The sequence below is a fragment of the Podarcis cretensis genome, assembly GCF_951804945.1.
Source record: "Podarcis cretensis genome assembly, chromosome: 6".
Lineage (NCBI taxonomy): Eukaryota > Metazoa > Chordata > Lepidosauria > Squamata > Lacertidae > Podarcis > Podarcis cretensis.
The window spans coordinates 120,556-146,204 of NC_137175.1; the positions used below are offsets into that span (position 1 = coordinate 120,556).

At 52.5% G+C, this 25,649-nt stretch overlaps 2 protein-coding genes across 7 annotated transcripts; one reads left to right on the forward strand and one right to left on the reverse strand.

Annotated features, from left to right (window-relative positions):
• The first annotated feature begins 87 nt into the window (after positions 1-87).
• AP4M1 (adaptor related protein complex 4 subunit mu 1) lies at positions 88-5,408 on the forward strand. Of its 2 annotated transcripts, none has more exons than XM_079979642.1 (15): positions 88-236; positions 377-462; positions 552-661; positions 756-852; positions 1,428-1,538; positions 2,398-2,478; positions 3,185-3,247; positions 3,351-3,417; positions 3,991-4,044; positions 4,118-4,224; positions 4,304-4,395; positions 4,508-4,552; positions 4,652-4,702; positions 4,812-4,929; positions 5,061-5,408. In XM_079979642.1, exons 1-15 carry the CDS (start codon positions 179-181, stop codon positions 5,259-5,261), a joined length of 1,341 nt encoding a protein of 446 aa, XP_079835768.1. In that variant the 5' UTR covers positions 88-178; the 3' UTR covers positions 5,262-5,408. The 2 variants fall into 2 exon arrangements, with proteins under 2 accessions (XP_079835768.1, XP_079835769.1); XM_079979643.1 differs by having other exon boundaries at positions 555-661.
• On the reverse strand, positions 5,335-25,649 carry STAG3 (STAG3 cohesin complex component). 5 transcript variants are annotated; one of them, XM_079978926.1, is made up of 29 exons: positions 25,548-25,649; positions 24,918-25,014; positions 24,693-24,769; positions 24,382-24,586; positions 24,139-24,290; positions 18,450-18,523; positions 18,235-18,358; positions 16,320-16,418; positions 16,089-16,168; positions 15,728-15,835; positions 14,566-14,662; positions 14,382-14,493; positions 13,512-13,615; positions 13,326-13,418; positions 13,000-13,089; positions 12,676-12,876; positions 12,270-12,343; positions 12,004-12,091; positions 11,652-11,750; positions 11,485-11,577; positions 10,266-10,428; positions 10,038-10,171; positions 7,889-7,990; positions 7,669-7,814; positions 7,194-7,322; positions 6,914-7,095; positions 6,665-6,821; positions 6,491-6,583; positions 5,335-6,076 (listed from the first exon to the last, which is right to left on the reverse strand). In XM_079978926.1, exons 3-29 carry the CDS (start codon positions 24,750-24,752, stop codon positions 5,701-5,703), a joined length of 3,435 nt encoding a protein of 1,144 aa, XP_079835052.1. In that variant the 5' UTR covers positions 24,753-24,769; positions 24,918-25,014; positions 25,548-25,649; the 3' UTR covers positions 5,335-5,700. The 5 variants fall into 5 exon arrangements, with proteins under 5 accessions (XP_079835052.1, XP_079835050.1, XP_079835049.1 ...); XM_079978924.1 differs by lacking the exon at positions 25,548-25,649 and having other exon boundaries at positions 5,335-5,647; positions 6,001-6,076; positions 24,918-25,507; XM_079978923.1 differs by lacking the exon at positions 25,548-25,649 and having other exon boundaries at positions 7,669-7,787; positions 24,918-25,507.

Consider the following 25,649-nt stretch of genomic DNA (forward strand, 5'->3'; position numbering starts at 1 on the left):
TCCTTTACGGCAAGCTGTCACTTGACGGCGGCCCGCTTCCGAAAAGATCGGAGGTCCCGGATGTAGGGGGCGGGCGTGAAAGGGATCTGTATGCCCCGCCCCGGACCCGGAAGCTCCTTTCGCCGGGTTCTCCGGGGCATGTGCAGAGTGCCCGGCTCGCCCTCCTCCCCTCGCCACGATGCTGCCTCAGGTCTTCGTGCTCTCCGCCAAGGGCGACCGCCTCCTCTACAAGGACTGTATCCTCCGCGCGCTCCGGCCAGGCAGGGAAGAAGCGCCCGGCAGCTTCGGGGGGGAGGGGAGGGCCGAGGGGCCGCGGGCGCGGGGGGACCTCGCGGGCTCGGATTCCCCCCTTTTTCCTTGACCCCCCCCCCCTCAGTTCGCGGCGACGGCGACTCCGAGCTGGTCGACACCTTTTGCCAGAAGATCGCCGCGCTGCCGGGGGACCAGGCGCCCGTTTTCATGGTAGAGAAGCGGGCGGGTGGGGGCTGTGTCGTGCAAGGGGAAGCGGGTCGCCGCTGACTGACACCCCTCTCCTCCTTCCTTCCCTCCAGCAGGCGCGCCAGGGACTCCACTTCGCGCACGTGCGCCACGCCGGGCTGTACTTCGTGGTGACGGTGCTGCCCAACGCCTCTCCTTTCGCAGCTGTCGAGTTCCTCAACCGGTGAGGCTGCTGCCTGCGGTGCACGAGGTTGGGCAGGGCGGGGCGCTGTGGGAACCCCCGCTCTGTTGACACCTGTACTCCCTTCTGCCTCCAGGCTGGTGACTCTCCTGCGGGACTATTGCGGCTCTCTGAGTGAGAAGACGGTCAGCCTCAACTTTGCTCTCATCTATGAGCTCCTGGATGAGCTTCTGGTAGGTGGGGTGGGGGTGCACCAGGCCCCTTTTGACAGCAAGCCAGCCGCCTCATGCAAAGAAATGGCACCTGCCAGGAAGGCCAACCAGTGCAAAAAGCTCCAATATCAAACAAGGCCATGACAAATTCATAGCAGAGTTTCCACACAGAAAACAGGATGACATCCACTGCGTAAGCAGAAGACGACACCAGAGGTGCCAACAGGCTCACACCCAGCTTCAAGGATCAAAATGTGTGGCACCTCATCAGGACAGTTGGGTAGCGGGGCACCATGGTCCCAAGCCAGAATAGGACCATTGCAGAAGAAGGGTCCATTCATGCAAACCATTTTAAAAGGGCGGAGCCTGGCATTGGATATGGTTCTATCTGAAGTTGGGGTGAGGAGGCTACCACTTGAACCCCCCCCCCCCATGGCCATTATTGGCTTTTCATCTTAAGTGATTTCCTTTTATCAAATCTGTGCATGGCTAGTAATCCTGCTGCATAGATGCTTCCAGGTGTTTTCTCACTTGGGGCACAAAGGGGAAGGGAAGGAGGGAAACTGGTTGCACCCACAACTCTCCCCTCCCCTCAGGATTATGGCTACATCCAGACAACAGCGCCTGACGTGCTGAAGAACTTCATCCAGATGGAGCCTGTGCTCAGCCAGCCCTTCAGTCTTCTCGACCTCAGTACGGTGGGCCTGGTGAGTGGGGCTGGTAGTGCGAGACCCAGAAATGGGCTCCATGGGAGTGAATGGCCACCTGGCATTGAGGTCACCTAATGCCTTTTAGCTTCTAAAGACCTTCTCCTCATGAGAAGCCCCAGCTGCTAGATGAGGGAGACTTGCTTGCACAGCACAAGGCTGTGTATGTGGCCATGTGCTTCTGTCCAGTTGTCAAGATCCCTTGGGCTGGATTTGTCATGCTTGGCCTGGAAATGCTAAGAAATGGCTCTGCTCTGGGTGCCTCTCTGCCGCTGCAGCCAAAGCCGCCTCCTGCTAGATGGGCTAAGTGAGGCTGCAAGGAAAAAGCAGGAAAGAGGGTGGTGGGTTCAGTGTTGAAACAAAGCCTATGCATAACACCTCTTCTAACACATTGGGTATGCCAGTCCCACTGCTAATTCCTCAAGCAGTATTGTCTACACTGACTGCCAGTGATAAATCTAGAATTTGGCACAGGGGCTTCTCCCAGCCACTGTCAAAATGGCTGACAGTGGTTGAAGGAGCTAAGGATCCAAGGATCCAGCCCACTGGCTGAAAAATGGTCCCAACCCCAATAAACAGCGGGCATTGCGTAAGCGCTCTGGGTAAAGTATATTGGTGACCTCTGCTTTTCAAGTATTTATTATGTTACAGTAATGTTGGGGTGCCATTGCTCTTTTCCTCTTTGTGTTCTGTAGCATCTTATTATGTGGATGTTGTGGCATTCTCCAAGATCTCACACACCTGTCACTGAGAGTCAGCAATAAGCTGCTTTGCTGTTCCCAGAGTTGAGGACTCTTTCAGCTTCACAGGACTCAGATTAACATCCGTTTCCAATAATTATTATTTCTTGTGGATCCAGTTTGGAGCAGATACACAGCAAAGCAAAGTGGCTCCCAGTTGCGCAGCTACCCGTCCTGTCCTGTCCCTGCGGGGGGAACAGGTAAGATGCCCCGTACCTTGAGTCACTCAGCAAAAGCTCCCCAAAGGTGCTGGCAGGGCTGGAGTTGTGCTGACTGCCAACAAACATTTATGATGCAACAAATGCCTGTCTCCCACCTGTAATCTGAAACCACCACTGTCATAATGCCATGGTGTCAGCCTACGATTCTATGGCATTAACAGACCCAACACACCAACTTCAGTTCTGGTTGTTGCACTTAGAATCCTAGAACTGTAGTTTACCCCACGATCATCTAGGTCAACCTAGTGCAAGATAAATATTGCAGAGCTGGGAAACATTAGGAAAAGATCAACCAAAATTATCAAGCAGGTGGAGCGACTCCCCCGTGAGGAAAGTTGCTGTGTTTGGGGCTTGGTAGCTCAGAAAAAAAGGCAGAAGTGCAGAGAAAGGGGCTAAGCGGTTTTCTTGCTCTGCTGGTATCAGAACCCAAATGGCTCCCAGAAACTGGTGGAAGATTCATTCAGGCAAGCAGGGCACCTTCACCCGGCCAGAACCCTCCCCTGGCCCCCAACACAGAGAGCATGAGAGGGGGACTTGCTGTCATGCTTTGCCTGTCTGTGGGCTTTGGAGAAGCATTTGCCTGGTCACTGTGGGAACAGAATTGCAAAACTGTAGGGTTGGAAGGGATCCCCAAGGGCCCTACAGTGCAAGAGCCCCAGCAGAGCTGTCCTGTCTCTTCCTCCAGAGTTCACGGCCAGAGGTCTTCCTGGACGTAGTAGAGCGTCTCACAGTCATCATTGCAGCCAATGTAAGTTGAAAGCAGCGCCAGAGATTCCCTCTTGCACAGCCCTTCCCTGAACCCACAGCACTGCCCAGGTGGAGGCCCTGAGCCCTGTGCCTCTTCCCTCCAGGGAACCCCCATGAAGACTGACATCCAAGGAGAAATCCGCCTCAAGAGTTTCTTTCCTGGCTGCTCCGGTGAGTAAATGCCCTCACAGACATGTCTTGACCAGGGAGGGCAACCGCCAATTCGGATAGCTTCTGCTTGCGCCTCCCTTTCTCTGCCCATCATAAAGTAAAGTGCCTGGCTGGTTTTCAGAGGACAAGCCAGGACCTCCTGCTTGTCTGGACACCACTTGCAGGGGCAGGTTTGTCCCAAGGGGCACTGGAGGCTCTGGAGGCTCCTGCAAAGGATGGTGCAAAGTGACCAAGGAATCCATGCCATGTTTGGGGGGGGAGTTCTGCTGCAAGGAGATGTGACCCTGGCCCTACTGTGAAGGTTCCTTTCTTGCAGGGAATGGGGGTTCCTCCCTCCCACTTTCCCACTAGGCAGGGCTTGTGCAAGTTAAGTGTACCCACTGCCCCATCACCTTTGGCAGGGCGACCTCAGTTGCAAATAAGCTGAAGGATAAAAACACAGCAGCCATGAGGAAGAGAAGCTGCTACTGCTTAGAGACACGAGGTAGCGAGGGCTCTCCCCCTCCCTGGGGGGAAATGCCCCTTGAGGAACCAGGAGAGCTCATGGAGGCTGTGCCCTTTTCTCCCCTGCAGAGATGCGGGTTGGCCTCACTGAAGAGTTCTGTGTGGGCAAGACTGAGCTGCGAGGTGAGTGTGCCCCCTGCCCGCCACAGAACCTCAGGACCTGCCCCCGCTAAAGCCTCTCTTGCTTTACCCCCAGGCTATGGCACCGCAGTGCGCGTGGACGAGTGCTCCTTCCACAGCTCTGTCAAGCTGGACGAATTTGAGCGCAGCCGCATCCTCTGCGTGAACCCCAGCCAAGGAGAGGTAAAGGCAAGCGAGCGGGGGGCTGGCCCATGGGGATTGGGAGAAGCCCACCTGCTGAGCCCTGCCCTTCTTTGAGCAGCTGACTCTGATGCAGTACCAGCTGGCGGACGACACCCCTGCGGCCTTGCCCTTCCATCTTTTCCCCACCATCAACCACGACCCCAGCGGCCGGTGAGTGGGGCCTGGCTGCCACCTCAAGCAGCCCTCAAAGTGCCCTGGGCAAGGGAGGAGAAGGGGGTGGCCCCCAGCCCTGCCTCACCCTGCACCTTTTCCGCCCCTGCAGAGTGCAGATCTACCTCAAGCTTCGCTGTGACTTGTCACCAAAAAGGTAGAGTGCTTCCCTGTAGTTCAAGGGGGGGGGGCAAACTAGGAAGGGGGCACCCACTTCACCCTGCTCTGCCCCACTTACGGATCCCATCTCTTTCAGCCACGCAGTGAACATCCACCTCCACCTGCCTGTGCCTAAGGCCACTCTAAGGTAAGGTGAGGGGGGCAGCTGCTGCAAGGCCACTTCCAACATGGCAGGTATTCTTGTGCCCCTGCTTGGTGCTCCCCTCCCTCTCTCACGGCTGTTCCCCCACCCCCAGCCTCTCCCAGGAGCTGAGCAGTCCTGAGCAGTCCGCCACCTTCCAGCCCTCCACAAAGTCCATCAAGTGGGTCATTCCCAGAGTCCAAGGTGGCTCCCAGCTCTCAGCCCTTTTCAAGGTAAGGGGTTAACTGATGGCCCCAGCAGTTGGTGCAGCAATGGAGGTAAGCCCCACAATGGTGGCCCTCCAGCTGCTGCTCCATCTCTGCTGCCACACTCACCCGCCCCATCATGTGTGTCTGTTTTGCAGCTGGAGGTGCCAGGGCTGAGCCGGGCGCGGCTGCTGGAGCTGGGCCCCGCCAACCTCTCCTTTGAGGTGCCAGCACACACATCTTCTGGTCTGCAGATCCGCTTCCTGCGCTTTGTGGGGCCACAGCCAAGGCTCCCTCACCGCTGGGTGCGCTACGTGACCCACAGCGATTCCTACGTCATCCGCCTCAGCGCAGGGTAGATGCATTAGGGCCCAACCGTGCAACATCCCTCGCCAGCCCCCGTCAAAGCAGCCTCTTTGCAGGCACCAGAAGTTTTCCATAAACAGTTTTATTTCTCAGCCAACAGCTCCACAAAACCCAATCAAAAAAGAACAGCAGAACAGAAATAGCAGAATGGAAAGTGTCCCACAAGTGAGAGGAGCTGAGGCAAAACCTCAAATGCTACACAACAAAAACTGTCCCTGAGAAATGAGGGCAAGGAGAACCCCCCAAGGCACCAAAACCAGATCGTCGATTAGACAAACAGCACTGGCAACAAGCAACTGAAGCCTCCAATCCCAGGAGGGGCAGCGCAGCATAGAGCCCCCTGAGAAACTGCGAGGGGGGGGAGCCTACCTCAGGAATCCTGCAGGAAGAGGGAAGGCAGGTGTTAAGGGGAGCCATCTTGCTCTGCCCCACTCATCTCTCCTTTAAGAAGCCATTAGGTAAGATCCTGCAGGCAAGGAGAGGCCTCAGCTCTGACTCCTGCAGACAAAAGCCAGGTGGGCCAGCTGCCCATTCACTGCCTGCTGCACAAAGTGGAGTCACTCCAGCAAAGCCAAACGCAGCCCTTCCTCCCGCCCCAAAGAGGGAAACCAGAAAGTAGCTGAGGGGGTGCAAGGAGGAGCAGGTGCTGTAGGTCAGGCTGGCTGGGGCTCTCAGGGGACCTGGGGGCAGGCAGCTCTCCCCCCCCCCCCATTGCCAGGGGCTTCTTTTCACCTTGCCAAAGGCGACCTCCTCCTCACTGGTCTCTGGCTCTTCCACCACCGCCTCTCCCACTTCCATCAGGGTCAGCCTGTGAGGCAAAAACAGAGGCATGTCTTGGCACAGCAAAGGGACGTTTGCTGCCTGGCCATGTTGGGGGGATTAAAGCTTATTCTGGGGGTGGGAGAGGCAGTCTGGATGGCTCCCACCTGGTGCCTGCCCTGTCTCTGCCTTTCCACAGCTGCCCTGCAAAGACCGTCTGGTCACAGGAATCTCTCCCTGGATGCACAAACGCCAAGCATCTTGGCTTTATTGTAATAATGACTATTCATATTAATGAATATAACCACAAACCCATAAAGCAGCGTATACAAAATCTTGTATCACTTGTTCTTCTCTCATGGAAAACATTACTTCCACTTATTTAAATTGGCAGAGGCCTGGTGGTGAAACCCTATTGCCCAATCTCCAGCTGGCAGCAACTCAAGGGCCCCGACAAACTTACCGCCCCAGCTGCCAGCCTAGGCTGCCACGGTTCTTGGGCTGCGGCTGGCTGCGAGAGGCTTTGTGGCCCTGCTGTGGCCCCTGCGCTGGTTGGCTGAAAAGGCAGAAGAGAAGCAAGTCAAGCCTCCTGCAGGGAGGTGCTAGCGAGCCCTAGCCCACCCACAGCCCAGCTCACCTCTGCACAAATTCCGACTCGGAGCCAGAGTCCTCCTGGCCCAGCAGCTGGGCAGCCAAGTGGCCTTTTTTCCGCAAGGTGGTGGATGTCAGCAAGGGGCTCTGTAGGCGGCTGCCAGAAGTGGAGGAGAAACTGGCATCGCTATGCCCAAGGGACTCTGCCAAGGCAGGAGAAACATGGCCATTTCCACTTCCAACTCTGCAGCAGTACAACCACCACCACCCTGCCCCCCTCCATTCCGCCTCCCACCATCCAGGTGCCGCCTCTTGGCAGGTGGTCCAGGCTTCTGCTGAGCAGGTACATCTGGTGAGGGGGCTGCCTCCTCCTGGGGGCTCAGGGAGCGCTGATAGACCAGGAGCGAGGCCCAGAGGTGCTCCTCTCCATGTCGGAAGGACAGGTGCGCCTGGCTGATCTTCTTGAGATAGGACAGACTGCCAGAGGAAGGAGCTGCATTAGGCTTAACAGCAGAGAATGGAGTCAGGGGCACAGGGACCTCCCAGCCTCCTCTCTTCCCTCGCAAATCACTCACAGCAAGGCTTTGTCGGGAGGCACCAGCCGCGGAGAAAACTCGCTCAGCAGCTCCAAGAAGGGCAGGTGGACAAGGTCCAGCCCGGAGTCGGAGGCCACCAGCTCCTGGAAGGCAAACTTTATCCCATCCCTACGGCAAATGAAAGTGCAGCAGGGATGCCTCCTGGGCCTGGGGAGCCAGCCTCTTGGCTTGCCCTTCCCACACCCAGGAACTGGGCAAGGCTGTGCTTCAGGGCAGAAGCAGCCACTTTGCACCCAGGTTCATTGCAGGCAGAACCCTGGAAAGCCACTGCCATTTGTTGCAGAGAGCACTGAGCCCCTGGACCAGCCATCTCTGGCTTCCCAAGGCCCACCCTTCCACCTTCTCAGCTGGCTTCCTGTCAAGCATTGGCTGCTCTTGGACCAGATCCTGCCCTCCCACTACTTCCCACACCCTGCAAGACAGGAAGTGAAGGCCTTGGCAGCAGCATCCTCACTTATGCAGAGTGACAAGGGCGGAGCGGTTCTGCAGCTGGTGCAGCCCAAAGAGCAGAGAGAAGCGCCGTGCCAAATCCCGGATCTCCAGGAAGGCGGCAGAGTGGATGCCTACAGGTCCCTGTTCCAGAAGCAGCTGAGTCAGCAACTAGGAGGAAGAGCAAGGGAGCGTCACCCAAGGCCTCTCCCCAACCTCTTGGCTCAAGGTCCTTCCCCCATTACCTGCTGCAGAGTGAGGAGCAGCGTGTGAGCCCATTCGGTCCGGTCAATCTGGCGGGTCTCATTCAGTGTCGCCTTGATGATGTCCCCGTAGTCATTGTAGGCCTGGTGGGGGCAGAACACTAAAGTCACTCCATTCCCAAGGCATAGGGCTTAAGCCATAGAGAAACACACAGAAAGTTCTATTCCCTATTATGGGATGGGTAAGGAAGGGCAATAGTCCTAGCAGGAAGCACTCCTTGGCTAGGGTCCAACTGGAAACGGGCTTCCAAACATCCTCTTGTGCCCAAGAGCCATGACTTGTGCATTTCAAGTTTTGCTTCTGTGAACAATACACTGGCTAGCTATTTTGGTTAACTGCAAAGTCAGGCAGCTGGACAGCAGCTGGCAACCCGCTGGAGACACCTCAGGCCCAGCAAGCACAGCACTCATGGGCCATTGAGATGCGTTTGACTGGGCTCTGAAGGCTGCAAAGGAGCTGGGCTGTAGCACAGGCTGAGGGAACCTTTCCCAGCCATGTGCCTATCCCTCAATCCCCTGACATCACATTGTCAGGTGACCAAAAATATTTCTTTTCTTGCAGACATGCAAAGAGGTTTGTGCCAATCAGAATGGTGAATTTCTGCTCCGATTGTACTGGGGAGCTTCCCTGGGAATGTGCTGCTCTAGAGTAAGAGACAACTGCTTTGCTGGAGTAAGTGCATTGCAGAGATGAATGGACAGGCAGGCAGGCACATGTAGGCCATGGTAGGCATGGTTGATAGTTGAGCAGCTAAGCAGGACTATCTGTGTTGGTGCTATTTGCCAAGCTAAAAGTGCTTCACGTGGGACATGCTAGGATGCCAGAAAGACTGGGTCATAGACAGCTATTATTACAGTCCTCTGCTGACCATCACATAGAACAGAGAATCCCAGGGTTTGTCCCCAGGTGGATGATGCACAAAGGTAGCCAGAATCGAACCCCTGCCAACAGAATACCCCTAGCCAGACCCGACCAGCCTGGTGAGTAGTGGTGAGACTTTGGGTGAGGTAACAGGGTCTTTTAAATCTGCTGCTGCCTGATCATCCATGAGGTGACACCTGGCTTGAGAGCAGTACATGTGAAAAGGACCTAGAAGTCTTGGTTGACCACAAACTTGACATGAGCCAACAGTATGACGCGGCAGCTAAAAAAGCCAATGCAATTCTGGGCTGCATCAATAGGAGTATTGCATCTAGATCAAGGGAAGTAATAGTGCCACTGTATTCTGCTTTGGTCAGACCTCACCTGGAGTACTGTGTCCAGTTCTGGGCACCACAGTTCAAGAAGGACACTGACAAACTAGAACGTGTCCAGAGGAGGGCAACCAAAATGGTCAAAGGCCTGGAAGCGATGCCTTATGAGGAACGGCTAAGGGAGCTGGGCATGTTTAGCCTGGAGAAGAGGAGGTTAAGGGGTGATATGATAGCCATGTTCAAATATATAAAAGGATGTCACATAGAGGAGGGAGAAAGGTTGTTTTCTGCTGCTCCAGAGAAGCGGACACGGAGCAATGGTTCCAAACTACAAGAAAAAAGATTCCACCTAAACATTAGGAAGAACTTCCTGACAGTAAGAGCTGTTCGACAGTGGAATTTGCTGCCAAGGAGTGTGGTGGAGTCTCCTCCTTTGGAGGTCTTTAAGCAGAGGCTTGACAACCATATGTCAGGAGTGCTCTGATGGTGTTTCCTGCTTGGCAGGGGGTTGGACTCGATGGCCCTTGTGGTCTCTTCCAACTCTATGATTCTATGAGTTCAGTGCGCTTCTGGCTACGTGCCTAATGCTTTGCACCTGCACCGAGCCTGTGATCTTTTGAACTGTAACACATATTCCCCATCCTCAGGGAATGAATCCCTTGGGAGCCTGGGAGGAAGAAGTTCCCCATCCTCTACCACCAGGCAGCTGCTGCGCATTACAGCTCCAGGTAATGCCGAAAGCAACAGTCGTCCCTCCCACCGCAGCCCACCAGAGCTGCACATGGAGGACCAGATGTGGTGGGTCTCTTGGGGCCTTGTTGGGGAAGGAACAGCTAATCTGGCACCCAACCAACTGTCCAGCAACATCGCTGAGCAAGAGGAAGGGGACCCATGTCAGAGCCAAGAGCCTGGGCACATCTGCCCGCCCCCCACCAACCTTGGAGTAATGCTTGAAGATGTCTGAGGCAGCACTCAGCTCCAGGACTCCGTAGATAATGAGCTTGCAGAATCCAGCCAGCAGCTTGCGGCGCTGGTGCAGTTCCTCGATCTGGAGCATCTCATCCTGGCTGCCTGGGGCCAACAAGAGGAAGAGTGGGGGAGGCTGCTCTGCCCAGGGACCCCCTGCCCTCCTGCAGCCAGTGGCACCATGGGCCCAGCCCAGTACCTTCGACCTGGTCGTGGTTGAAGACGTGGTCCACAAGGAAGCCAGCCAGCTGCGACTGCAAAGCAATATCTGGCTTGTACACCAGCTCCTGGAGCAGGCGGTGGCCCCCATATGGCAGTTGAGGGCCGAAAATCACAAGCAGGTCAGTCAGCACCACAAAGGCCTGGCAGGGAAACCAGAGAGTGAAAGTGAGGGGGCAGGAAGGGACATCACAGGATTCAGGAGCAAGTCCTAGAAAATGGGGGAGGGGGCAGGAAAAGGGCAGCAAGCAGGGACACACTGCCTCTTTTCTGTACCCCCCCTCCCCCCGGAATCAACAGGGCAGGCAAAGGGGAGGAGTAGCCTCTTCCTTGTCCCAGCAGCAACAGGCAAGGAAGCTCCCACCCACTGCATTGCAGTTATGGCTGGGGCAAGAAATCAATGCCTCCCCTCCTCCATGACTCCTGAGGCTGCTGCCTCCCAACCCCCCAAACACCATTGCACACAGACACTCAAATCAGCTGCACAAGGCCAAGCCATGCAACAAATGAAACTATGAGTCACTCCTCCAGCTGCTTCCTTCTTGTAGTTTCCTGCCCTTTAGCAGGTTTCTGGAGCACCACCTCCGTCTCCTGCGCATCAATGAAGTTATTGTCCCCAGTAAATGGTGTTCTAACTGTAATGTTGTCTCCCTCCCTCTCAGGATCTAGTTTAAAGATCTCCTGATCAGGTTTATGAGACTCTTAGCAAACACATTCTTGCCAACTGCTGTGAGGTGCAGCCCATCTCTTGCCAGAAGTCTTTCCTCAAGAAGTGGAGACCATGATCCAAGATGCCAAACCTTCCTGACATCACCTGCACAGCCAGTGGTTGACCTCCAGTATTACCCTCTCTTTTTGGGTCACAACCTTCAACAGGGTAAATGAAAAGACCACCTTTGCCCCAAGGTCTTTCAGCTTCCTGCCCAGAGTATCAGAGTCCTTTGCTATATGCTGAAGGTTGTGTGGCAGTACTGCTTGTACCCACATGAATAAGAAGGAAGGGGTTGTGGCCAGTGGGCTTTGCAAGATTTGGCAACTTCTCTCTCTCATGTTGTGAAGGGAGAATGTGAACGAGATGAGCAAGCATCCCTGTGGCCAACAACAGAAGAAGCCCAGCCCTTTTGAGTGTTTCATGAACTGGCAAGAGCCAAAATCCCAACTCCCACGGGGAACACTGGAGCCCTGTCTCCTGCTCTCACCTGCTCCTGAACACCGGGGTCCATGTCCACAAGGTAGTTCTGACAGAGGGAGCAGAAGGAAGCCACTTTTTGCTTCAGGCTGAGCAGCTGCTCCTGGAAGGAGGAGTGGTGTCATGAGTGTGTGGTGGTGCAAAGGGAGACCCACCCTCTCTAAAAGCCCTGCTCACCTGTCTGGGAAGGGGGTCAGAGGCTGTGGTGGCGGCACAGAGTTGGGACAGCTCCCAATAGAGTGAGAAGTATGAGCAGGATATGGCAGAGATGACCACCTGCAACAAAGGAAGTCAGGCAGATATGGAAGTAGCCAAAGCAAGATCAAGAATTTTTGGGGTGGGGAGGAGCCTTCCACTCTGCAGCTGCAAGACTGCACCCACCCCCCAAAATGGGGGAAGGGAGCAGGATGTGGTAGCAACAATGAGACGACACACAGGCATGCAACTGTGGGCACATGCTCATGTTCATCTCCACTTTTCCAGGGCGCTCATCAGTTCAAGCCCCTCTCTCCCTGCAACCCTGCAGTACCTGCTTGGGGATCTCCTCTGTGTCCACCGTGTGGCGCAGGAGTCGGATGCAGGGATCAAAGAAATTCCACGGGGTCAGGTCATGAGCACTGCAGACAAAAAAGCAAAGGACATTCCTTGCCTCTTCCTTCCATGCAACAGAAGCAGCATGGGGCTGCTCCAGAGCAGCTGAGGGAGGGTCTGAAAGCCTTGAGCTGGGACGCTAGCCAGGATGGGGCCTGCAAAACAACAGGACGGCCTGGTTCTCTCCCTCCTCCCTGTGCTCACCTATGCAGGATGGCAATGCGTTTGAGAGTGGTAGCCACACAGTACACATCTTCATTCTCCAGACAGCCGGGGGACTGAACAGGAACCAAGAGAAATAAAACCTAATTGACCATGCCTGTTTCTCCTCCTCCGTGATCATTGCAGTCTTTTGGGCTTCCATGGACTGCAATGACAGAGATGCCCTGTCTATCTGTGAAGCAGGAAAGCAACCCAGTACCTCAACACTCTTACAGTCTCCTATGTGGAAGAGGGAGAAATGAAGGAAAAGCATTGCTCCATACGTGCACTGCCTAACCCAGCCACCAACCCCATTCCCAGGCACCTCCGCTGCACCTACCCATCTGTGGTCTGGCCACTACCTTCCCACTGACCATTCCAAGCTGCCAAAGCCACCAGTGCTCTGTACCTGGAACAGTTCAGTCTCCTCATGCTGGAATTTATCCGCCAGATGGTCCACCAGACGACTGCGGGCAAAATCTGCACGGCTGTAGAAAGCCAGTTCTGGAGAGCAGAGCATGTGCAGAGTCCTGGAAGTAGCCTCCAGCACTTCGCAGTCTGTGTGCTTTTCCATCACCTCCCACAGCTGGGCCAGCAGCAGCTCTAAATGCTTGGGGGAAGTGCAGCAGCCTGGTTGAATGGCAGCTCTGGACTAGGGGGAGAAGGCAAGCCCAGCCCCACACTTAAGCCCTGGTCTGGCAAAGGGAAGGGGGCAGGCGCAGGGCTCCCTCACCTTTTCTAGACGGCCGCTGCTGTAAAGAGTCAGGTCAAAGTAGCGCGGGACCTCCAGCAGATAAACCACTTTTTCGGCATCAGCTGAGAACTGGCCAAAGGGAGTGGAGAGAAGGGACATTCAGGCTCCCGCATAGCCAAGAGGAGCCATGAACAGGAGGGCACTGCCCAGGGCAAGGGAAACCATCTTGTCTGCATTTGTTGAAGCCAAGAATGTCAAGTGCCATGAACCCAGACCCCAACAGAGTGGGACACGTCACCCCAGAATGCTTCCATGCCCCCCTCCCAGTAACACAGAGGGAGGCCCCCATCCCTCACAGGGCTCACCTTAGCCAGCAGCAGGGGCAGCAGGGGGATGAGGTGCTGAGTGAGTCTGAGGCGATCCTCCACTTGCACCTTGCGCTCCCGAGCAGAAAGCACCTTGTAGAGAAGAAAGGATGGGAAGCATAGCCCAGTGGAGGGCAGGAGCTGAGCTAAGAACACCTCAGGTGGCCACCCTGACCCTTCCTTTACCTTCTTTCCAGAGATCCGGCCGACAGGTGGCTGCCCCTCTGTGGCCTGCCGCACACTGGCTGCCAAGAACATGATGAGGCTGTTCTCCTCTCGGTCTCCCAGGCCTGTGGAGCAAGGTGGCAGCTGAGCCAGGGAGCGAGGTGGCTCACCCAAGCAGTTCTGCAGGCCCTTTGCTGGCCAGCGCAATGCAGTTGTTCCACACTGTACACCTCATACACTATCCGTGTCTGGACTGCCCTTTAAACCCACCTCAATGTTGGTGAACTGCAGCTTCCATCATCCCTGGTCATTTGCCACGCCTGCTAGGGCTGATGGGAGTTGTAGTTAACCACCTTGTATGTTCTCCACTCCAACTTTAGCCTACCCTGTGAGAAGTCTCAAAGGAGAGGCTTCATTTCACCAGCAGCCATTATGTCTCCATCTCAACTTGTGTGAAGGTAAAAAACAGGCATCTAGACTGAACACTGCTCCTGCATCTCTTCACAGCCAGAGAAACTGCTTAAAACTGCTAACATGCAAACCACTCCACCTCCTCCCCTGGCACCTTTGGAAGCAGCCAAAGGAGGGCGGGACATGTACCTGCTAGGAATGTGTTCAGGCGATGCTAAAAATGACAAGCAGGTGCCCGATCCAAGGTAACCCCTCCCCTTCCATGATTCTACTCAGACCTTGCAGTTGTGAGCTGATCACTGAAGAGCTGGGTGGGTCCTGGACCACACCAGATTGAAAGTTTTCACCTTAGACACTTTACTGGCAGACGTGTCCAGCAAGAGCCAACCTCCACCCCCATCACGCATGCAAGCTGGGCAGAGGTGTCAATGCTCTTCACTGCTTCCAGGTGTCCCTTCACCCCCCCCACCTGTTCCTCACCTTCTGCAGGGGGATCCTCCAGCAGAAGCCCAGTCAGCAGCTGCCAGTCCTTCAGCAAGGCAGCCGCACAGTCCCACAGGCTGTCCACCAGGTAGCTGGCATGGTCATGGAACTGTGTGGGGAGAGCAACGTCATGCCCCTGCCTGGGAAGGCCTCTCCTGCCCCCACCCCCCTGCTGCCTCACCTCACTCTCAATGAAAAAGGCCAGCAGCAGCTGGAAGGCGGCTCGGGTGCGCTGCTTCCCTGCCATCCCCCTGGCACACATGGTGGGAGCCAACAACCTAGGGGCCAAACCGCTATTGTTAAGAAAGATGGAAGCAGATGGAATCAAGGATTCTGCAGGAAGGCTTGTAAGAGGCAGCAGAGCAGGATCAAATCTTGTTTGTTTAATAAAATTTACAAACCGCTTGATTGCAGCAAAACATATTGTCAGGGGCTCAGGAGCAGAGGCACAGGGGAGAGAGAAAATGGAGAGCGAAGGGGAAGAATCTGAGGGCAGCGTAGGGGAGTATGAGAGTGGCCCGAGAGATTCCATGAGCTTCTCCAGTGAATCAGAAGATTCCCAGAGGGGGGCGCCGACGGCCAGGGCAAGGGGGGTCCCAGGGGGGACACACCAGAAGCAAGGGGCCAGCGGGGACTCCCAAAGCAGCAGCGAGAGATCAGGACCAGCTCCTCCACCAGAGCATAGTGGGGGGGAAGAGTCCCATGTATCAGGACCAGCTTCTCCTCCAGCAGGGAGAGAAGATGAATCAGGGCTGGCCACGCCTCCATCGCAGAGTGAGGGAACGGAGGGGAGGTCAGGTCCAGCTAGCCTCTCCGAAGGGGGAAGCAGTGACAGGAGCAGTGTAACGGTCAGGAGGAAGGTTGCCGGCTGGGCGCGCGCGCCAAGTTCGAATGTACAGGCGCGCGGCACAGCAGGTAACCCGGATTGGGAACCAGGTCCTAAAGCCCGCCGGAGGGAGGGGGAAGACTCAGGGGACTCAGCGTCAGAAGAGTCTAGAAAGGGCAAGACCCCAGCGGACAGGCGGACCCAGAGGAGGAAAGAGCAAAGGAAGAGGTGGAGCAAGGCTAGAGTCTTAAACTTGTGTCTGGGGGGAGGAGATTCAGACGGAGCTTCAGCGGTCTAGGGTTTAAGACGTAGAGCTGCACGCCGCGGCTTTGAAATCGAAACTGCGTTTCAATAAAGACTTTTGTATATAACAACGGACTGGCGTTGGTCCTTTGTGAGCTGGGACCTCGGGCAGCTCTGACACATGATTTACAAGATACATGAAAAAACAAGCTGGTCTTCTGCTTGAGATGCTGCAGTTCCGGGGGGGGGGGGGGTAGAGAGAGGACACACTCACTTGTTATACAAGAATTCGCCAGCGGCTGCTGCAAGGGGACGGTTAGAAGCATACACAAGTGGAAAGACGCTTGCACAATCCGAGTCTGTGAGCACATCATCCATATTCCTGAATGGAGATCAAGCATCCACTCATCAGTGGGCCAAGGCTGGAGCTCAGTGGCAGAGCACATGCCCTGCATGCAAAGGTCCCAGGCAGGGCTGAGAAACACCTTGTCCCAACCCTGGAGGCGGCTTGCTTGTCAGCGCAGACAACACTGCATTGAATGGACCAAGGAAGATTCCTGTATGCACACTATGGACATTTGGGGGGGATCCAAGGGGCTCAGGCCCTAGCAGACCCCCACCCTGACAACACTTACTGAAAGATGAGGGTGAGCAGCCTGACAGCTTCCACTGCCACTTGGGGCTCCTTGTCCAGGACCATGGACACCATTCGCTCCTGCAGGGAAGAGCGCAGGCATTGGGTGGGAGAGCAACGCACCTCCCCACCATGTCTTCACAGATGCAAGGAGCCCACAGCAGAATGTACAGGAACATACTCCCCCGTCAGAGGAAGGCCAAGAAGGTGTGGAAGACATCCAGACCCTCACCTTGAAGCGACTGGTGAAGAGCTCCATGCGAGCAGCCCTCTCCTGGCTGTGATACAGTCCTTGCAGAGCAAGAAGGCACTTGAGCCGGACCTCCCCCTGCTGCAAGACAGACAAGAGGAGATTAGGAGCAAGAGACTAGAAGCTGCCAGGCCAACTCCTTGGACTTCTTCAAGAGAGATCAGCATGGCCAGACCCTAAGGTGGACATTTTCCCAGAAGAACCTCAACGTTCACAGGCATGTTTCTACTTTCACAGAATCAACTGAGAATATTACCTGCACTACCCACACTGATGAACAAGTAACTAGTATAACCACAGATTCTTATAGTCACCTAAACAAGCCTGCAATCTTGCAGTTAAAATTTGTTTCAATGGGTTTTAAGGAGCCTTGACTTCAAAGGACTACAAGACAGCTGTCCTAAGTCAAGTAACTTCTACCTGAAAGCTTTCTATGGCAAACAGCAAGTTAAGTCTTTTCCTCTGAACTACATTCACTCATAACTGACTTTGACTTAAAAAGTCCCTGGGCTCAAATCTCATCTCAGCCTTATACGCTGTAATACAGTTACTGCCTCACATTTGTGTGCATGAAAGGGTTAACCTGAGGCTCTCAGTCTTCCTGCTTCCTGATCCCAACTCCAGAATGCTGCATGTGAATGAAGAATCTCTCTATAAGGAGGTTTCATTGCCTGCATTTTTGTTAGTTGAAAGATTGCATGAACCTTTTTGTAATGAAACCAAGTACATTTCTTTTTAAGTCGTTTGGAACCTTTTTCATCTTCATTTCACTACCAGCAGATGTTGACGTCGACTGTAACTTCTATAACTCCTTAGCAAAATATTCACCTGTTTGCAAAGCTAAGTGTCTGTGTTTTATTATACCCAAAGTATTTTTGTGAAGAACATTTGTTTAAAGATGCAAATCTAACCAAGTTTTAATGTGCAATCACAATTGTACTTAACTTTGTTGAGAGAGTAAGAATCTCTCTTCCAAACCTTTCCCTCCAAAAACATATCCACTAGAAAAGCAGCTATTCTGACAATCACCGTGATGAACCAAAGGTGAAATGTTCCAACAACGACCAATTGTAGCAACAACTACAACGGCTAGTTGTTGCAAGAACAAGCTCATGTTTATATTCACTTGCTTTGATATATGCGAATTGTCTGGCTTCAATGCTATGCTTATCTGTAAGCCTTGGGATGCTGGGCCCAGGGCCCAGGAAGAGAGGAGCTCTGGACAGCTGCTACCTCTGGCCTCACTGACCAGGGGAAACTAACATATGCTACTTTGTGCATAAAGGATACATACATGTTTCCTCAGCTGCAAACAAATCATGACGACCTCTCGCTTTTGTGGTGTCCGTCCCTTCTGTACAGGTAGTGGGGCTCTGCATGCTGTGGTGTAAGTTTATAGAACTGCCCATTCTGGTATTTTTGACATCCTCCTTTGGTATATGTACATCAAACCCCTCGCTCAGCACCTCTTTGTGCTTGCAGTTCAGTACCCCCCTCCCTCCAATTTTCGGTAAGAGAATAATACTTATCTTGCAGCGTTGCTATTATTACTGAAATAATGCATTTGAAATGTCTCCAAGATCAGAAACAAGAGAAATGCTGCCTAACCTTTCAAAATGAAACAGCAGCATTTCCTCCCACCCCAACACAGAGGTGGCTGGATGTGTGAATGCTGTTTCTTCCTGTTAGAGATCACACAGAGGCATCCCTGCCTGCCCAGGTGTATGCGTGTACCCTGGCCCTTGGCAGGTTGACCATATGGAAATCTGACTCTCAGGCTAAGAAAGGTTCTCCCCCGCAGTCCCATGGAAGCCCTGAACATGTCTACAGCTGTTTGCCTATGAGCAGATGGATACCTCCTGCTGGATGCAACACCCACCTTCTTCCACCTACCTACCTTGTCATGTAGCGTCCAGCCAATGTACTTGAGATAGCTGTCAGTCAGGAAGGAGTTGCTGTAATGCTCTATCCACTGGCCCATCTCTTCAATGCAAATGGCACGAATTTCAGGCATAAGGTCCCTTGACAAGCAAATAACAAAGAAAGTGTTAAGATGGACAGCGTGGCTCACTGGTCCCTGCTCTAGCTGAACTTGCCCTCACCCCAACTCACCGATAGCGGTGAATGAAGACCCCCTTGAAGATAGCGTTCATCAAATTCTCAAGCTCTTCCTGTTTCTCCTGGAGCTGGCAACACACAAAGCAGGACACAAGTGGTTTAAGTCACCAGCCAGGCACTTGCGTGCAATTTCACCTGCATCTGACATGTTAGAGGGACTCTCACAGGGAGCAGACTGTCTGCCCTGTTTGAAGCACAGTCACATGTTCTGTCTCTGGCATGTAAAAATGACACTGAGTCAAAATTGCCTCCTAATGAGTTAGAATAAATCTCTAGAGGCCTGGAGTAAAAACCAGCCCACAGATGATCAGTTCAGCAGCTGTAGTGCTCTAATATTTAATCTAGGGGTTCCGTGACAGGAAGATTGAACCCTTTCCCTCCTGTCTATGAGAAATGAACCCAGCCAATGCTGTCTATGAGAAATGAACCCAGCCAATATTGATACATTAGAACCCCAGAGTTCCATGATCCCAAGCACAGTCACCTGGATGCCCTGAAGCCGAGGAAAAGCTGGGACAGGAGAAGGGATCCAGCAGATACCCATAAGAAATGTTAACTCGCCCAAGAATCTAGGGAAGTCACAGTGGAGAGCCTTTGTGTAACAGAAGCTGCTCCCTTAAGTCCACCGAGGGATTTGCGGAGCTCTGGTGTGTGAACATGGGGATACCTTCCCAAAAGACGTGTTGTGAAGGACCTGCTTGAGTCCTGGTGGTTTCTGTGCTGAATCTGCATGTTTCTGTTTTGAAATTTCACCTGAAGAAATACTAGATCAATACTAGATCAATACTAGATTTTGGTAGCCCCAAAATGCTACCAAGAAACTCAAAATCCAAAGATGTATTTTACCTAAAATTTGCACTTTAGACCTGCGGCATGCCAGACATCCATGAATGACAACTCCAAAGAATTCTCAAAGATTATAGATAGAGGCTCCGAGATTAAATCTGCAAGCTCCATTAGAACCCTTTTGTGCTGCTCATCAGTCCCTGGAGATTTGAAGGCATTTAACGTTGCTAGGTGTTCCCTTACCATCTCTTTTCCTATCTTGGGCTGCAACTCCTCCCTCACTTCACTTATCACGCTATCACTAAGTTGGGCATTGCTTTTCTTTTGGGTGAAGACAGGAGATGTTGAGCAGTTCTGCTGTCAGTGAAGGAACTTCTCTGACATCTGCCTTCTCGCTCATACAATAGCACTTCTCCATCTTCTCCACACAGAGGACCTGCCACTTGCTTGTTTCTCTTGCTTTGAACACAGCCAAAAAACCACATCCTTTTTAACCTCTCTTGCAAACCTGAGTTCATTCTGAGCTTTAGCCCATCTGACATTCACCCTGCAACTGTTGGCTACTCATATATATATATTCCTCCTTCATGATTTCCTTTCTTCTCTTCTCAAATTTCAACCCATCTGTAAGCTCATTCTGCATCCAATTCTTGTTGGAATCGTCTGCATTTAAGCTTTTAATATTTCACCTTTAAAAAACTCTGATCCATCTTGAGCTCCTTTCTCTTTGAGTTATTTCCAGCCATGGCATGTCACAGTAGTTCCTTCAACTTCTTGAAATCGGCCTTCTTAAAGTCTAGAGTGCACATCTGAGAGCAATTTCCCTTGCCTCTACATTATGAAACCCAAGAGGACATGATCACTTCCCCCCAAGGTTTCCAGGACTTCTACTTCGTTGATCAGTTCATCCCTCTTAGTAAGGACCAAGTGAGGAATGTGTTGGACACTACATTCTTGGCAGCTTGAATTCCAGCAGATATTGGGGAAGTTGAAGTCTCCCATGACTACTATAGCTCTCCTCTACAAATGTTTGATAATCTGCTCTGGGAAAACATCAGCGAAGTCTTCAGTCTGGCTTGGAAGTCTACAGCAGACACCCAGAATAAAGTCACTGTAGTTTCCCTCTCCTATAATTTTTACCCATATATTCTCAATCTGCTTTCCATGCTCCAGGTTCTGAATCTCTTCACAAGTATACACATCCTTTACCTTCCTCTCTTCCTGTTGGGTCTCCTCCTTTTCATTGATTAATTTATACCCATCAAATTCTATATTCATATATATATTGTCAGAGCTGTGTGAATATATATATTCATTTTTGCCCATGTCTGCAGGAGTTTAGCCCTACTATCTGCCTGACAAATACCATCATTCTGGGTCAGGATGCTGCCAGCACTCCACACATCAGCACTGGTGATCACACACTTGAGGTGGTGCTTTGTCTACTTTGGTTCCACCGTTAGTAACACTGAGCTGGACAAACGTATTGGCAAGGCAGCTATGGCAATGATTCACCTCTTCAAAAGGGCATGGGAGAATGTGACGCTAACATTCAAGATTCAGGCAGGTAGCCATGCTGGTATGATGCAGTAGAAATATATAAAAATATAAATATAAATATAAATAATGTCCAGTAGCACCTTAGAGACCACCTAACAAACTTAGTTGGTCTCTAAGGTGCTACTGGACAATTTTTTATATTTTTTTTATATAATGCCTGATCACCTCATCTATCTCCTGAGAAATCTCTATGTGTGACAAGAAGCTACAGTTAGAACTGGATATGGAACAACTGAATGGTTCAAAATTGGGAAAGGAGTACGACAAGGCTGTATATTTGTCTCCCTGCTTATTTAACTTATATGCAGAATTCATTATGTGAAGGCTGGGCTGGATGAATCCCAAGTCGGAATTAAGATCGCCGGAAGAAATATCAACAACCTCAGATACGCAGATCATAGAATCATAGAGTTGGAAGAGACCACAAGGGCCATTGAGTCCAACCCCCTGCCAAGCAGGAAACACCATCAGAGCACTCCTGACATATGGTTGTCAAGCCTCTGCTTAAAGACCTCCAAAGAAGGAGACTCCACCACACTCCTTGGCAGCAAATTCCACTGTCGAACAGCTCTTACTGTCAGGAAGTTCTTCCTAATGTTTAGGTGGAATCTTTTTTCTTGTAGTTTGGAACCATTGCTCCGTGTCCGCTTCTCTGGAGCAGCAGAAAACAACCTTTCTCCCTCCTCTATGTGACATCCTTTTATATATTTGAACATGGCTATAATATCACCCCTTAACCTCCTCTTCTCCAGGCTAAACATGCCCAGCTCCCTTAGCCGTTCTTCATAAGGCATCGCTTCCAGGCCTTTGACCATTTTGGTTGCCCTCCTCTGGACACGTTCTAGTTTGTCAGTGTCCTTCTTGAACTGTGGTGCCCAGAACTGGACACAGTACTCCAGGTGAGGTCTGACCAAAGCAGAATACAGTGGCACTATTACTTCCCTTGATCTAGATGCAATACTCCTATTGATGCAGCCCAGAATTGCATTGGCTTTTTTAGCTGCCGCGTCACACTGTTGGCTCATGTCAAGTTTGTGGTCAACCAAGACTCCTAGATCCTTTTCACATGTACTGCTCTCAAGCCAGGTGTCACCCATCTTGTATTTGTGCGTCTCATTTTTTTTGCCCAAGTGCAATACTTTACATTTCTCCCTATTAAAATTCATCTTGTTTGTTTTGGCCCAGTTCTCTAATCTGTCAAGGTCGTTTTGAAGTGTGATCCTGTCCTCTGGGGTGTTAGCCACCCCTCCCAGTTTGGTGTCATCTGCAAATTTGATCAGGATGCCCTTGAGTCCATCATCCAAGTCGTTGATAAAGATGTTGAATAAGACCGGGCCCAAGACAGAACCCTGTGGCACCCCACTAGTCACTCTTCTCCAGGATGAAGAGGAACCATTGATGAGCACCCTTTGGGTTCAGTCAGTCAGCCAGTTACAAATCCACTGAGTGGTAGCATAGTCAAGTCCGCATTTTACCAGCTTCTTTACAAGAATATCATGGGGCACCTTGTCAAATGCCTTGCTGAAATCAAGGTAGGCTACATCCACTGCGTTCCCTTCATCTACCAGGCTTGTAATTCTGTCAAAAAACGAGATCAGGTTAGTCTGACATGACTTATTTTTCAGAAATCCATGCTGACTATTGGTGATCACAGAATTCCTTTCTAGGTGCTCACAGACTGTTTGCTTAATGATTTGCTCCAGAGTCTTCCCTGGTATTGATGTCAGACTGACTGGGCGGTAATTATTTGGGTCCTCTCTTTTCCCCTTTTTGAAAATAGGGACAACATTTGCCCTCCTCCAGTCTGCCGGGACACAACCTTGATGGCAGAAAGTGAGGAGGAATTAAAGAACCTTTTAATGAGGGTGAAAGAGAAGAGTGCAAAATATGCTCTGACGCTCAACATCAAAAAAACGAAGATCATGGCCACTGGGCCCATCACCTCCTGGCAAATAGGAAGAAATGGACGCAGTGAGAGATTTTACTTTCTTGGGCTCCATGATCACTGCAGATGGTGACAGCAGTCACGAAATTAAAAGACGCCTGCTTCTTGGGAGAAGGGCAATGACAGGCCTAGACAGCATCTTGAGAAGTAGAGACATCACCTTGCCAACAAAGGTCCGTATAGTAAAAGCTATGGTTTTCCCAGTAGTGATGTATGGAAGCGAGAGCTGGACCATAAAGAAGGCAGATCGCCGAAGAATTGATTCCTTTGAATTATGGTGCTGGAGGAGACTCTTGAGAGTCCCATGGACTGCAAGAAGATCAAACCTCTCCATTCTTAAGGAAATCAGCCCTGAGTGCTCACTGGAAGGACAGATCGTGAAGCTGAGGCTCCAGTACTTTGGCCACCTCATGAGAAGAGAAGACTCCCTGAAAAGACGCTGATGCTGGGAAAGATGGAGGGCACAAGGAGAAGGGGACGACAGAGGACGAGATGGTTGGACAGTGTTCTCAAAGCTACCAGCATGAGTCTGACCAAACTGCGGGAGGCAGTGGAAGACAGGAGTGCCTGGTGTGCTCTGGTCCATGGGGTCACAAAGAGTTGGACACAACTAAACGACTAAACAACAACAACAAACATTCAATGCCAAGATGAAGGTCTACCAGGCTTGTGTGTTGCGCACGATGCTTTATGGAAGCAAGTCATGGGCAACCGCCAGGAGCGATGCCTCAACACTTTCCACATACGCTGCATCATAAAGGGTTTGGGTATCAAATGGCAGGACAGAATTCCAACCAAAAATGTGCTCTATCAAGCCCACATTCCCAGCATGTTCACACTCCAGTTTCAGCGATGCCTATGCTTGCTTGGTCTTGTCCACAAATTGAAGGTGGTAGGCTCCCCAAGGATGTGCTCTATGGGGAGCTGGCTTCAGGCACCAGACCCATTGGCCGACCAACTCTGCGCTACAAAGATGCCTGCAAACGTGACATAAAGGCTGGAAACATCAACCCCACCGTGTGGGAATCCTTTGCAGATGACTGCAATGCCTGGAGACAGACAGGTCCTGCATGCATAAAAGTGACCAGAAGAGGGATGACCAGTGAAAGGAGCAGAGAGAGAAGAAATGCCATAGTGCATCCGCAGCAGCACAACCAGATGCCTTCATCTGCCCCAGCTGCAACAAAACACATCTCATTCGCATTGGGCTCTACAGCCAGAACTGGTGCTGTAACCTTCCAACAGTTTACCCCACCTCCAAATATGCCCTTTTCCACTGTCCCCTAAGACAAGTCTCATTCCACGAGGTTTCAGTAATTTCCATGAGGTCATATTTGCCTGCTCTCCCGCCCCACCCCATGCCACCTTGTGCTGCAGCCCTGCCACCTTCACCTCTCTGCGTTGTTCCAGCAGCCCTTCCAGCTTCCCCAGAGCCCGGCAGCTCAATCCCTTGGCGTGCTCAGCCTCATACTGCCGCTGACTGTTGTCCTTCTGCAGGCTGACACTCAGAGCTACACGCACCAAACCTGTCATTAGTTTCATGGCTACAGGAAAAGATGAAGCATAGCATGGCATTTCTCAGCTCCTCTCAGAAAGGGATGCATCTGCCCACCCAAACCCAGACTACTCTCCTACCTGCCAAGGTGCTCGTGTGGCGGAAAGCACGCACCTGGGAGTCAGACATGCCAGTAAGCAGGGCGACAAGGCTACCCATCAAATACTCATCATAGAGAACAGCATGTTGTGTTTGGTGCACAAGAACTCCCAACAGCTCACAGAACCCCTGCCGAAACCTCCGCCAGACTGGGGTGTTCAACAACAGTGGGTACTCTGCTGAGCCCTGGGAAAAGATTTGTCTGAGTCCACCATTTGTCTCTGCCACCCTCCCTCCAAGGTGACTGTTTGGATTTAACCTCCTCAGATACATCCCCTTCCTTAGTTCTCACCTCATCAAATGATTCTGTCAGTTGCTGGATGATCTCCGAGTTCTGAAGGCCTCTCAGCATCTCCAGGGTCACTACACCTGCAGGGCGTGGAGGGGAGAGAGAGGGGAGAGAGCTCCAGTCCAGCCTCACATCACTGCAGAGCAAGCATGCAACTGGAAGGAGGATGGAGCACAGAAGAGCTTTTGCAAGAGTACGCAGAAGCACAACACTCCACTCTAAACTCACCTTTGCAACCACAGGAGTGGACAATGAAGTTGAACAGCTCCAGAAACCCAGATTCCCTGTCTTTCTTGTAACTCTCAAGCCAGTCATCAACTATAGACTGTGGCAGTTGACAGAGGATGGCAGTAGGCAAAGGGAGCAGGGCAAGGACACGCACATAGAAACAAGAGAGAGACCCACAAGAGCACAAGCATACTAGAGGATTTGAGTTCCCCCTAAGACACATTCCTCTGCCTTTTCCCTCCAGCATATCCCTGCTCCTTATCTTTCTCCAGCCAACCCTGCCACTCTCACCTGCTCCAAGTCTCCTTTCAAAAACCCAACCCTTGCTCCACTGCAGCCCACCATGCCAGCTATCCCATTCCAGCACATAGGACAGGTGTGGAGGCACATCTTTCCCTCTCCTTCAAAAGCTCCCCTGGGGACGGCTCCTGCTGCTGGCTCTCCCAGGCTGCTCCCAAGCTGCATCCCATGGAGATCAAGCAGCAGCTTCGGGTTGAGCAGGAGGTGGCGCCTTCTCCGGGCTGGGCCCTCCCCGCTCTCTGCGCAGACTGGAGCCCAGAGCAGGGCCTTCTCAGCGCGGCTCCGGCGCTCAGAAGGGCGGGCCCTCGGCTGCCCCGCCCCGCCCCTCACCTGCGCGGCGCTCCCGCCCGCCTTCACCGCCTGGAAGAGGCCGCCGCTGGGCTCCGCGCGGGCCGGCAGAGGGTCCTTCGGGGCCGCCCTTCGCCTCGCCGC